At 38.5% G+C, this 14,643-nt stretch overlaps 1 protein-coding gene across 1 annotated transcript in view; it reads right to left on the bottom strand.

Annotated features, from left to right (window-relative positions):
* The window catches only part of aff2 (AF4/FMR2 family, member 2), a 149,274-nt gene that overhangs the window by 71,471 nt on the left and 63,160 nt on the right, over positions 1-14,643 (bottom strand). The window contains exon 5 of the mRNA XM_069712187.1: positions 901-945. Coding sequence (XP_069568288.1) covers positions 901-945 — 45 coding nt within the window. The remainder of the gene's footprint in view (positions 1-900; positions 946-14,643) is intronic.

Here is a 14,643-nt window from a genome sequence, read left to right on the forward strand (position 1 = left end):
GCCGTGCCGTCACAGAAAGAGAAAAATGAACAGCGGACCCCCACTCCGATTCACCTCACCTCACATTTTGAACTCCGTAATCTTTCCACTTGACACAGCTAAAAACCACAGACTGAATTCAATAGTGCACCGATATTATTGACAAAGGCTTTTCATGCAGCTCACAGCAGACTATCTGTCACAGACTGTTGACCAGCATATTGATTTGTGAAAGGGAGAGAGAGGTGAATGACAGAGGGCAGAGAGGGATGAGAGGAGGCAGGCAGACAGGGAAAAGAGAGAGATTGCACAGTGCATGAATCTAAGAGAGAGAGGGAAAGAGGTAACTTGGCATAAAGCAGCCAAAGACAGTTCTCGTCTTCAGAGCTGCAAATCTTTTGACTGGTGAGGGGAGATAAATGGGAAAACATTTCTGTTTAAACATCACTCTGAAGGAGCCCAGTAACAAAACAGAAAGACAGGAGAGGGAAGAAGAGCAATTGTGGAAAAAATGTGTTCCTTGATGTCATTTTGATGACATGCAGATAGAGATGGAGAAGAAAGGAGCTGGTAAAGGAGAGAGGAAAGCTGTGGAAAAGATTTCTGCATGTTGTCATGCAACAAAAACACTAAACTTGTATAATCATTGACCTGAGCCAACATATCTCTTTCTTTTCTCTCCCTCTGCCTTCTAGTCCCTCTGTTTCTCATCCCCCCCCCCCCCCTCTTCTTTCTTCTTAAAATCAGACTCTCTGGAGAGGGACCAAGGTCTTTGTGAGCAAACAGAAAACAGCTGATAATCAGTGCAATTACTGTTTGTGTGTGTGTGTGTGTGTGTGTGTGTGTGTGTGTGTGTGTGTGTGTGTGTGTGTGTGTGTGTGTGTGTGTGTGTGTGTGTGTGTGTGTACCCAGGCAACATACCCGCAAAATCTCTTCAACGCAGCTGGAGTCATTTGGTAGGCTGACCTGGAGAAAACAAAGGAGACAGACAGAGAGGCTGACTTCACTATTTATAGCTGCATTACATTAAATGAAAAACAGAAAGAACAGAGTTTTAAAATACAAAAAAAACAAAACATTAATCTACAATCATTACTGACTGACGACTCGCACGGCACATGATGCATATGTTTTCCAAAACTGTTAAAATCTCTGTTAAAAAGTTTTATGTTTTATGATGTGACAATGCTGTGGTTGAGGTCTGGTTAGGTTCAGGCACAAAAAACACTTGGTTAGGGTAGGGTTTGGGAACTATCATGATTTGGGTTCAAATGATCATTTGAAATATGGTGTGGGTTAAAGTTACTACTTCATTAAAGTTAGGCAATCCTCATCGTCATAGCAACTAAAACCACATTTTGTCCCAACTCATGGATAGAAAGGGGTCTTCTGCATCTATGTCTACTTTTGAATGAGTTCCAGCTGCCAAACTCATCCTAATATGCACATTTGTCACATTATATAGATGTCGTCTGATCTACGTCATTTTTCCAGGTCATATTTGTGGGGCTATCACGACGAAAGATGCTAATTGACTTTCCATTGGTATTGTTTTTGTCGTAACAGCTTGTAATATGTTAAATTACCTGCAACCACCATGTAACGAGGTGTTAAGAGGTCTCAGTCATTGTATGTATTTCTGTGAGAATGGGTCAATCACAGAGGTATTTGTGCGTCGAAAAGTTATATTTATTTGTATTACTCATTGTATTTGAAGAGTTTATGATCTGAACTGAAACATAAAGGTTGGTTGAACGAAGGAAATACTAACATCAGTGAGCTGCACGCTGCATAAACAACCCCCCCTGTGTAAACTATTTTGGCTCATGCACCAGGTGAAGAGTTTTCATTCATTTCACAGAGAAGGCGCCATATTTGAGTCCGGTTCGCTTTCATACAACCCTGAGTAAACACCACAGATGACATGAAATACTCAGTCACATGATTGACATCAGTCCTACTCTGCAGTATGTGCACTGATGCGTATCTGTGACTATTTTTAGGTTAGCGTTTGGTAAATTCTCCTGCCCAGAGGTGGATATTTGCTATTTAACTGTGTATTTGCACTACGACACCTCTGGATGCAACCAAGTTATTTCCAGTGATTATTATAGTCCAGCCCGATGCATCTGAAGCCCAACAGGCATGACCGGCGTGATGATGGTCGCTCCACCCGGTCAAAGCGTTCACTTAAACCTGTCTAATTACTGTTGTGATGTTGTAAACTTATATGAACACATTGAAAGTCAAAACATTTGTGCGCTGTTTGCCTGACGATGTAATGCAGTCAGAATCGTGATCCCCCTCCTCGTTACATCTTTGAGTGACTGATAAACACTGGTTTGTGCATGTGGACAGAGACATGTTGTAATGGAGGGGCATTTAGAAAGCTGAGATATTTCAGTTTTCAAATTTAAAAACAGCCATGACATGCCTGTGGTTTGGCCTGTTGTCGTGTTAACCACAGAGCCATTTCAGCGCTGCAATTCATGGGACTGCCGGGCGTTTTAATTGAGGAGAAAGAAAGAGGCTGTTTGAGCTTAGACATATGCAACTACTCTGATTAACCAGTTCAGTGGCTGCACGCTGCTAATCTGTGTTAACATGTGCCATTGTCAATAACGTCTTCCTTTGTGAACATTAGTAATCTGTCGTGGTTACTGAAGCAACATTACAGCAGATGCATGGGCTATCAATTCAGACAAGCAATTTAGAACGTCCGTAGAAGGTCGAATGTCAAACTACAAAAATCTCAACCGTGAAAAAATGTTTTTAAACACACATGGCCAGAAAATGAGGTTTGATGTAGCTGGAAGTCTTTGCTTTGTCAGTTCAGCCAAAGTACATATTGCTGCTCATTCTAAGTACAGAGTTGTTCTATTTATCCCAAACAAATCGTTACTGACACAGCTGGAAACACATGACTTTCCTCACTAAGACCTAGCAAGACACAAGAATAAATGTCCATTGCCAAATTGTCGCTTCCAAAAAGTAATTGAAAACAAAATAAAGCAATTCGCTGGGTCAGATCTTGGCTTGGATCAGTCCAACAAACAGGCTCATTAAGAAGAAAGAGACCGAGGACCAGCTCGAGAAAGGAAAAAACACTGAGACTTTTGGGACAAATTCACTGTAGAACTCATGTCTAACATATTATAGCAACATAACCTCGGTTACACACCATTACTAATAGCAGCAACATGAACAGAGGAGCAATTTAGTAACTATGATGGGGAGGATGACATCATATGCAGCCTTAAATCACAGACTGTTAAAACAACAAAAGGAATTCTAGCCAGTGTGTGTGTGTGTGTGTGTGTGTGTGTGTGTGTGTGCGTGTTTGAGTCAAAAGGGCTTGAAATCACCAACAAGACATCCATCTGTGTGTTTTCTAGACATGAACTGTTTTTCCACACGAGCGTGTTATTCTACATCACCATATTAATTAGACAGTGAATCAACAGGAAACCAGACTGAGAGGATGAAGACATGTCCTTCCCATCCAAAGACCCGAGGGGACTTTCAGCCAAAACAATTCTTACAGACTTTTGCTCTGGGTTATGATGAAAGAACACAGACATGCCACATTTGTATCGTGATAATGAATCAACACCTGGGTATTTAGTTAATAAAAGAATAACATTATCGTTCCAGGCTGAACACATGAGGTTTGAGTTTAGCTGAGACAATTGACACCAGATATCATTTAAATCTACAGAGCAACACACATAAAGCATGTACACTGTAAAATCTGACAAGTTCATCTTACTTTAAAAAAGGAACTGATTGCCTTAAAAGAGGTGATATTATAACTATTAGTCTTTCAATTATGTTGACTTTTGATGTTTGTTGTATTGACAAAGGTTTGTGACATTATCAATGTAAAAAGTGCAATTGAAGCGAAATTAACTTTTTAGTTGAAGACACATATATTAGTCTGAGCCCGGTTTTAGTAAAACTGTTCCATTGTTACTCCAAAAATATTACAATAGTAGTACAATAAAATGTACTATCAAGCACTGTTTATATTTCTTTCATGGTTATGTGTCACAAAACAGGAAAGAACTTCATAAGTAAGAGAAGATGATTGAAAGAAGGAAAAACATGATATGATATGATATGATAAAAATGACCTTTTTACGGTTCATGATCAGTGATGAAGGATTTGCTGTGATAGCACCTGGATTATACAGTTACATATTCCAGTGGTTTCAAATCCTGAAAATGATTAGGTCCCTTTTGCCTGAATTGTAAATTTCAAACAACTAAATAATTGTCAATTAGTTACTTACTTGACTACTCCTTAGATGTAATACTTTGCAATTCTATAAACTTCTCTGGGAACTATTATTTACACATTATTCATTGTACATTTTAAATTGCACAACATAAAACATAAATTATTAATTGTAAATTTGTATATTTAAGTGTATAGTTGTATATTTATACATTATATTCATACATTGTAAAGTCACAACAATACAATTACATTCATATAAAGCAATTCATTATAGTTGGGTCATAATCCTAAAAGACATTTATTTGACAGTATGCATTTTTGAAACCTACTACAAACTGTTTTTTTCATTATTATTGTTTTTTTTATGCTTACTTGTGAGACAAGAATGTAGCATGAACCAAAGCTACATTCCACAGCATTTATAACCTAAAGGATACTTTGCAATGTTTCTTCCTACATTAGATGAGCTTTTAAAAATACATAAAACTAAATAAATATAGAATACATAAGGGGCAGCACACACACACAAGAAGTCAAGAAGTGTGTTTTTTTCTAATATTTTCACACTTCATATTTGATGGATGCAAACAAGAACATTCAAATATGATTTCTCTCTGGTATGAAACACAGCTGACAGACAAAAATGGAAACACTCATACAATTTCAGGCTCGCTTAGTCTGTTTTATTTTTGTCTCTATCCATCTGTCTCCATACCTCACTTCAACCATTCATGTTCATCACCGGTGTGATTTACTTCACTGGAGCATAATACTGACACCAGGGGTCTGTGTTTATTTCCTATGTGCAGTATGGACCTCTAAACCACATGACACACTGTGTGTATTATTATAAACATGCTGCTTAGTCATTTAAAAGAAGTCATCCTGAGTGCAATGAAAGGAAACTGGCTTTAATGGCTTTTAATGGGCAGGTGACTCTTGCATGTAGGTGTGTGTGCGTGCGGGTGTGTGTCTGTGTGTGTGTTTTCCTAATTGATCTTACTGGGAGATCACGGTTAATGTCAAGGACTAAGAGATGGAGAGAACATAAAAGAGAAATGAAAGATGAGCGAGAGCTGCAGAGAGAGTCTGCAGGAGGAGAAAGGACAAAATTCAGAGAGAAAATAGATACCAAAGAAAAATGAGAGCGGGAGAGTGAGTGAGAGAGATTCGGGGGGAAAATATAGCAGAGGCAATTACTGAGGCAGAAATCCTTTCTCTCTGAAATAGCTGCTCAGATAGATAGATGTCCACACACACACACACACACACACACACACACACACACACACACACACACACACACACACACACACACACACACACACACACACACACACACACACACACACACACACACACACACACACACACACACACACACGTGCGCACGCACTCCAAGCCCAAGGCAGGCATTCAGTCACAGAGATACACATGGATACACCAGAACACACATGCTTACTGTATATCCACAGTCACATTTAGATTCACACAACTACTTCAGCTAACAGATGTTTTTATTATTGAAGAGTCTGATTATTATTTCCTTAACCCTCCTGTTGTCCTCGGGTCAAAATGACCCACAGCTGTGTTCAACCAAGTTCTATTTTATTTCTATATTTTTATATTTTTTGGGATCATTGGTGATCATTCTTTAAAGAAACCCTCACAGCCTCCTTGTCACCAATGATCCCAAAAAATATGAAAATAAAATAGAACTTGGTTGAACACAGCTGCGGGTCATTTTGACCAGAGGACAACAGGAGGGTTAATTAAAATTGATTAATATTTTGTCCAATAAAAGACAGAAATGAATAAAAAAAAAAAAAATCCTGGAGACGATGAGGTGATGATTAAAATTGTTGGTTTTCTCTCACCAACAGTACAAAACCTGAAAAAAATTATAGTGCACTTAGTAAACAGCAATTTAGGAACTGAAATAAGAACACTTCAATATAACCGAAACAAACCCACCGGCCTACATTTATGAGACGAAAAATACAGCTGCAGCAGTGGATGGATCAAACATGTTGTTTTGTTTGTAACCATAGCAAGCGAAGAATTTTGTCTTCTGTCAACTAGCGCTTGTTCACTGGTGTCACAAAGGGCTCCGGAAGAAAGAACTGATAATGAGCATCATTCGCTCAAACTGCAACTCAACCTCATCTAATGTATTGAACAGTGTTGTGTATGTAGAACCAATGGTGGTGGTGGTGGTGGTGGTGGTGGGGTGTGTGTGTGTGTGTGTGTGTGTGTGTGTGTGTGTGTGTGTGTGTGTGTGTGTGTGTGTGTGTGTGTGTGTGTGTGTGTGTGTGTGTGTGTGTGTTGGGGGTTACTGTGTTGTTGCTATATTACATTATGCTTTAATGAGAAACTGACAAAATACATGGAGTAGATGAAGAAGGAGCAGAGTTTTACACACAACATCACCTTTTCACTTTCTGATATATAAAGAAGAAAATTCCTACACTCTTGTGAGGCATATGTGTTTCCATGGTTACCAAATAATCCTGGATTCTTTTTCCGCCTTAAATTATCCCTTGTATTATCCCTGATAGAAATGCTTTCTTAACATTTGGCGTAACCAGCAGATTTATTAGTAGTTTATATTTTAAATTGATGTGAAAATCACATCTATAATCAAAACAATAATTTTGTTGGTTCATTTTGCTTTTGAAGATTATTAACCAATGCAAACAGGCAAAACACATCTCAGTTCATCTGAACAGCGCCAAAGAAGGTTTGGTTTAAATAAGCAGCAACAACTACATCTTGAAGTTGAAGCTATGCAGTCTCTTCAGGAAAACATGATCTTGCAATCACAATAATTAATGCAAATTCTGGAAATCTCACTTTACACTGTAAAATACACATAATTTTTCCACAAAGAAAGTCATATTAGAAATGTATGTTTGGAACAACTGCTCATTAACTCCTTTTAATTGCTATTCTCTTAACCGTAACTATGGGTTGTCCTTCGGTTAATTGGATGAATTGTAGCAGAGATTCCGTTTTTTTTTGTTAAGAAATAGTTGGTTTATTTTATTCATGGTTTCAAATCTTACTGCACTTTATTTTCAATTTTGGTGTTATGTAAAATGCATCCGATGGTCCTTTCTCATTCGCTAAAATACTGATCATTCTGTAGGCGTTTCCTATGAACTCCAATCCAGTTTCAAGTGTCATTCTCTTGCTCCACCCTGCTGCCCATATTTGGATGGTTCTGGCTCCTGCTGGAAAAGATGACATTGACCATATAGCCAATCACAAGACTTCAGTTGGGCTCCAATGCAAACCAATGGGTGACATCATCACTTGATGTGCATCTATATAGACTGTGGACAGCCCGACAGACGAGTGGTTCACGCATACCCCATGGTATGCAACATGTCAGTCCTTTGCTTTGTTTCTCCAAATGCCCTGTCTATACACTACTCTATCAGAATAAAGTCAAAAATTCCAGAAATAATCTTTAAAAAAACGGTGCACAGAAATATCTTTGACTTGCGTTAAATTTCCCTTTACATGAGGCTCCGCACTCAGACATAATATACAATATATCTGAAGTAGCCATGAGTGCGCTAGGGTTTCAAATGAACATAAACAATGAGACAACAGCATGTCTACACAGAGTTTGTCTTAACTTGCACTGTAATCAGAAACATTAGGCATCAATAGCCTGTAAATACAGAGAGTTGAATACAGTGATAATTGACAGTATCTTAAAATAAAACTTGCTCCAAATATAACATGAATTAAGGCTTGACACTCCATTCAGTCTGCTGAATGGGTTCTTATTACATTAATTTGTTCCATTAGCGAGCAGCCAGTTTACACTCCACCAGCAGTCACCTATAAAATTACATAACAAACACATTTAATGTGATTCCACTCAAATGATTTCCTTTTATATGCCTGTGTCTTTTCACTTTTTAAATCCACCCATGTCTCGTTTCCTTTGTACTGGAATTAAAAATCATTAACAAGTAATTACAGCAATGTGGTTAAGACTGAAGAAACGGGCTTCCCTTTCTCTGTATGTGTGGATAGATGAATGACTCAGTGCATGCATGTGGGATGACAAAATATGAATTAATAAAAACACAGTCTATTCCTATTTACAATCACATAGAGAGTCACTTTTAATTTGGAGATTGGCAGAAACAGAAGATGAAAGAGAGAAAAGAGGAGAAGATAATGAGCAAAGAAAAAGAAAGGAGTCAAACAGAATGAAATCTCGAGCCTGATGAATGTAAACACATTCTCCTGCACTGTCCTCTGAGAGCTATTAACACATACTTTTTTTCAACTATTTTCTCAGGATATTTTCTCAGAAAGATGAGCAAAAGGTTTACTTTGCTGGCTATATTGCACAAACTTCATCCTTTAACTCGGCTCCCTGAGACCAAAATATGCCACAGAGAAAAACTGTTGCTTTGCTGTCATAAAAAATGCCAAAGTCAAATAATAACTGCCAATCATCCAGTCAGCACGATTGAAGTTTTGAGTCGTATACAGTTCAGACTGTGGTCCAACAGGGTTTGGAAAATCTTCAAGGATTTTTTTGTCCACGGGCTTCTTGTTTATTCGGTTTCATCTACTCCTTTTATCATCCATATTTCAGCTGTTTACAGAGCTGGAGTGACCGCCATCACTGGGATTACCAGCATGCTAGATAGATCACAAGCAGTGCCCTCAGAGGAGACTCTGTGTGTGTGTGTGTGTGTGTGTGTGTGTGTGTGTGTGTGTGTGTGTGTGTGTGTGTGTGTGTGTGTGTGTGTGTGTGTGTGTGTGTGTGTGTGTGTGTGTGTGTGTGTGTGTGTGTGTGTGTGTGTGTGTGTGCGTGTGTTATTTCAGCGGTTGTGTGGGAGTGATTCACTGATATGTGTGCATGTTTATGTATGAGTCAGTGTGCCTCATAACCTAAAGACTGTTGAGTACATAAAAGTAGGTCTATCACCTCACCTCTTAATACATTTTCATTGACTTTACCTTGACTTGATTTTTTTTGGCTTGTGTTATGTTTTTTTTAGATGTTTTTATAGGGCACTTAATGCATATTTTATTTGTAACAATAATATCTCCCTGCTTCTGAAGGGTTTTACTTTGTCACAGTATTATAGCCAGTACTGCCTAAAGTCAAGCTGTCACCCTCCTTGAAGCTAAGACGGAAGCACGGAAGTGTATTTAGCCACATCTTAGTGACATTAGAATTGCAGGGAACATTCGAAGCATACAGAAGGACAACCAGCAAAAGGATTTTGCTGAAAAAGAGATTTGAGGAGTTTCTGTGAGCTTTTTTCTTCATTTTAATTGTTACTATTTAAATCCATTGCAACCAATATAAATTCAAGTTGTTGCTGTTTCATCCACTTTTCAAGTCAGCAAGAGGTGATATAGTAATAAACAAAAAACATACAAATAAATTGGACAAAGTTTTGCTTAAATTGTCCAAAAATACATATATTTTACTATAAGAATGAGAGATCGTTTTAAAAGTTCAACATGTATGATTTTTTAGTATAAATCATTCAAAAATGAATTAAAATTATCCACAGAATGTGAAGAAATAGCAGTGTTGACATTAAGTCAAAGATGTGTATGTATTGTGTTGCATGGATGTTCCCATTGTTATTTCCGGGTGTCAGAACAATCAATCTGAAACAGTGATCCACATTTCATATCTTCTGCTGCTCATTTCATTCTCAGGTTGGAGCTACAGGTTGTTGATCATTGTTAAATAAATCATGTTGATTAATTTCTCATGAACACTTTCTCGTCTTCACCCTCCTTCCTACGCCGACTCTGGCGGCCTTTAAATGAACTGGTCATACATGAATGTACTCTTCATGACGAGGCGAGACAAAATGTGACATTGACATGGTATCCACTAGTCGACTGACAGGTGACTAAAATGCCCATCCATCACTCTGCTTTCCTTCCTCTGATGTTGTCCGTGACACTAACTGCCCTCGGCCGCAGAGTTTCCCAGCGAGGTTACATTAAACTACTGTACGCATACACACACATGCACCAGGTTTTCGTCTTCCACTCTATACGTGTCTCTCGTTTCTGTTCATTTGTTTGTTTTACATTTTGTTTGCTCACTCTCTACCCCTCATCCCCTTTATTCTCTTCCCTCTCTTTCTCCATCTCCTCCTTCTCCCCCCACCAAGCTGTGGAGAGGCTGATAAGGAGTTGATTTACCATCCAATTAAATGTCGTCATTGAAACATTGCTTCAAATAAGCTTGTCGTTTTCACCCTGCGCTAATTGGCCTTTCACTAGCATGTGCATGTGTTGGGCTGTGTGCGAGTGCTTGTGTGTGGTGTGTGCATTTTGTCTTATTGTGGGTATGTAATGCTTTACTTAAGACCAGCAGATTCAGACTGGATGCTCCTCACTTGAAAAGAGGGTCACTTTAAGTTCAAACTAAGTAGTACGAGTGGATCTTTTTGTCTCTTCTGCTTCTATTTTTTTTCTCAAACACTGAACCATACGACTGAGCCAACTAATTACGAAAACATTCTCAAAGCTCTGTTGATGAATATTTTTCATATTGACACAGAATCAAATATCTACGTGTAATTAGGAAAAGATCACTTGTAGTCACAAAACCCTCTGCTCCTCGGGGACTAAATCGCTCCGTGTAGCTTTTAGCTTTTTTTGTTCATTAGTTTTGTTTTAGAACACATTTATTATTGATTTAGTCATGCCTCTCACAAACCTTGTTTCTAGCAGTTGGCTGCAGTTTTCAGCCATAAGCCACCATTAGCTGCCTGCTCAACACAAAACAGCAGTAATACAAGTTAGCAGATAGGTGGTGAAGAATATCTAGTTAACAGCTAAGAAGCTATCTGACATGAAAATAAGAGTCAACAATGAACTTATATTTCTAAAACATTACTTTAAATGAATCGGCCAAACGTTGCCAAGAAAATGATGGCATGGCAGTGCTGCTTGTTCCGCGGTTCTTCTGTCTCAAAAGCCAAAAGCTGTTAATGCAGCTTAACCAGTATCTAACAAACATACCTTGTAAGAGTCCACCTTCCTCCTTTTTCTCTCTAACACACACCCACAAAGAAGGGTGTTTTATAGAATTTTAATAAATCCATGGGAAAGTGCTCTCAAAACTCATTTATCAAACATTTAACACTGAGTTAGCCATTAAAGGGGGCAAGAGAGGCAGAGAGGAGGATAGATTGAAGAAGAGGAGCTATGATCAATGCCAGTGGACCATATAATTGCACCAGGAGTGGGTTAGCTGAAAACATTAGCCTTGTTTTCTGATGGATCACATCCTGGAGCCGGCTAGTCAAGCTAAACGCTTCAATCTGTATTAGTACAAGCAAGAGTCATCCATCTAAAGGAGTTGTGCTGCTGGAATTAGCTCAAGTTTTCTGCAGTTGATGAGCTGATTGTTAAAATGCTATGATTCCATTTTAGAGAAATGAGTAACAGATGGTTGGTCTATCTCTCAAAGACTTTAGTCTGCCTTTGCATTTCATTACTTCATAAGGAGAAGCCACTATTTTCAGTAAATCAAAATCTCTGCTTGACTCGAAGTTTGCAATTGTCAAATTTAATCCATTGCATTCTCAAAGGATAGTTTCCTCTCCTGGTTAGATTCCACATGTCAATTTGCAGAGAAAGTACTTTTTTTTTTTTTTTTTTGCCACTATCTGTCTATATATAAGCGTGTACGATCACATGTGAAAAGAGCTGCAGCAAATCAGCTCCTCAGCAGCAACAATCACTGGCACTGACCTTCCATGGAGTCATTTCTTTCACCTACTGCACAATCAGACGTGCCAAGAAGAGATTTTCCAGCTCACTTTTACCCCATTACAGCATCTTTTCTATAGCTCTTCTCTGAAAGCTACTTCAGATGTGTGACAAGAGTAACCATCCCCAGGTTTCCCCCCCCTCCTGCTGTTAAGGGGGATATTTCACAGTGTCACTACACAACTGGCTGCTCGGGGAGCCAAAATGTTCTTCAAAACGTATTGTGCTTTATTGTTACACATGAATCGTCTGTGTTCTGGATCTGCATTTATTGGATTCATTTTGAAGTGCATGCTAAAAGGCTGTGCACTCCCACAGAGGTGTTTTTAATTATTCTCACTGATTACACGTCTGCAAACTGAAGACTGCCATTATTTCACCAAACTTCACAACAAGAATGATAAATCATGACCTGAATAAGATGCAACAAAATTAAGAGGACAGTGACAAAGATGTTCATCAAGGACAATCGTACATGCCCACACAGACCCGAGAACCAATGATACATTGAAAAAATACAAAGTGGCTGAAGCCAACGAACCAGTTTTTGAAACCTGGACGATATCGATTAAATATTTAATAGTACCAGTATTTAAATATTTGTTTGCTCGGTAGTTAGCTTACCTTTTGCAATTTTGTGACTAAAACAGTGTCTGTAACACAACCTAAAACGTCTTGCTCAATTAGACAACTCGATTAATTAGAAAACGTACCGTCTTTTGTCACTTGCCAGAAAAACTGTCAGAAAATTTGCCAGAAATCCTTTTTTGTAAATTCAACTTTATTTGTTTGTATTGAAATGTTTCAAAAATGCATGTTTTATTAAAAGTAAATACTTCTACCCATCACTGAAACCTATTTATTTTGGCTGCTTTAGTCTAAAAAAATTATCAAGGAAGAAGGCATGCTAGGACATGCTAATTAGTTTGCTATATACTGTGTGGGTGTAATGTTTCCGACAGCGTCATTCAGTTTTGTACCCAGTAGTCTGGTGTGTTGTTGGGTAAACTAAAGCAAATAATTCGGCCTAATTTTTTATGATATTATTGGTAAACTCTGTAATCCAATGCTATAAAAGTGCCAGTGCAAACTCTGGAAAATGTAATTAAATAAGATAAATAATATGCTTGATCTACTTCTGCTGCAGCAGCACTGTGGAGTTACTGCTGTGGATGACATCTATATTATACGACAAGGGGAGGGAGATCCACTACTGTGATTAATTGCGAATAGAACACCTCCTACATAAACCTCCACACACTCCATCTCTTTCTCTCTCTGCCTCGTACGCACACATTCAGTGGCAAAGAACCCCTCTTTTATAAATATACACACACAGCTGTATTAATGGAAAGAAAAGGGCTTTATATAGCCACACACTCACCTCTGTTTTAATTAGTGGAAAGAGGAAATACTCACACACATTTTGCTGCTGCAGTCTAGCGGGGACAAGAGAGTGATTGACAGGTGTGTGCGTGTGTTGAGGCAAAATTCAATTCAAGCTGCGTATATTTGATTTGTTCTGTTGGCAGAAAGTGTGTGAGCGTGCGTGTGTGCTCGCTGTGTGTGTGGTCTGCCTGTGTGGGGTTCTCAGCATGATGTCTGCGTACTAACTAAATAAGTGCCTCTTGAGAGGGGGGGACGGCAGGGTGGGAGGTGGAAGGATCCTCGGCAGTACAATAGGGCATCAATTGTGTGTGTCTGCGTGTGTGTTCCTCTTCACATTTGTACGTTATCCATATACACAAATTTATAATTCCCAGAGGAATGAATCCAAAAAAACATGGCTTCATTTCAACTAAATCATTTCCTGTTACTTTGAAGGGACATTTTGCTAGATTGCACACACTTCTGATAAAAATAAATGAAATTTGGATGTATTGGATGTGTTGTGTTTGCCTGTAGGGAAAACATAACAGCACGGTAGATCTGGGGCTCCACTTCAAAATAGACAACCAAAACATTATCAAGATAGTATTTTACTACCAAGTGCAACTTTCACCACCAATATCACTGTACGTTTGGTCTCCTAAGATATAGTGTGTCTTGATCTTCAATAGAGAACAAAGGCGAAGAAGTTTGTTTAAACCGGGACATATTGAGTGTCTTCTGAACCCAGCAAAGCAGTAAAAGACCAACAAACTGTTTCTCTGACGCCCTTTTTAAAAACAGACTAATTAACATGAGGCTAACAAGCAAGCAGATAACAATTGGCCAGTAACTAAGAAGTCAGTTTGCCAACATTCAAAAGTACGGAGTGCGGGAGTGGCCATCGAAAGAAAAAAAGATTAAATCATATGTACAAATTACTAAATCATAGATAACATTTTGTGTGCACAAGAGGGGTTAATACATAGAGACAGCAGTTGATATTACCAACGATATAATCCACAAGCTTTTAATATCATCGTTATTGCCTTTTACTAACAATAAAGTCTATTATCTGATTTTGTTTGGTAACAAACTGCTATTTATGAACATAACACAACAGAAGTGCTCCACCCTGCTCCATGCACATAGTAATACCTTTCTTGAGTAATCCAAGTTACGTCACTTGTTCATAATCAGCAGCATTGCTACTCGCTGGATTTGGATCCTTTTGACTTCTTTCTGTCCCCCAAAAATGTAGTCATTTTTAT

This window comes from Brachyistius frenatus, unplaced genomic scaffold (assembly GCF_029030835.1).
Source record: "Brachyistius frenatus isolate BFR_SWC_R1_liver_20210118 unplaced genomic scaffold, ASM2903083v1 Contig_107, whole genome shotgun sequence".
NCBI classification, from domain to species: Eukaryota; Metazoa; Chordata; class Actinopteri; family Embiotocidae; genus Brachyistius; species Brachyistius frenatus.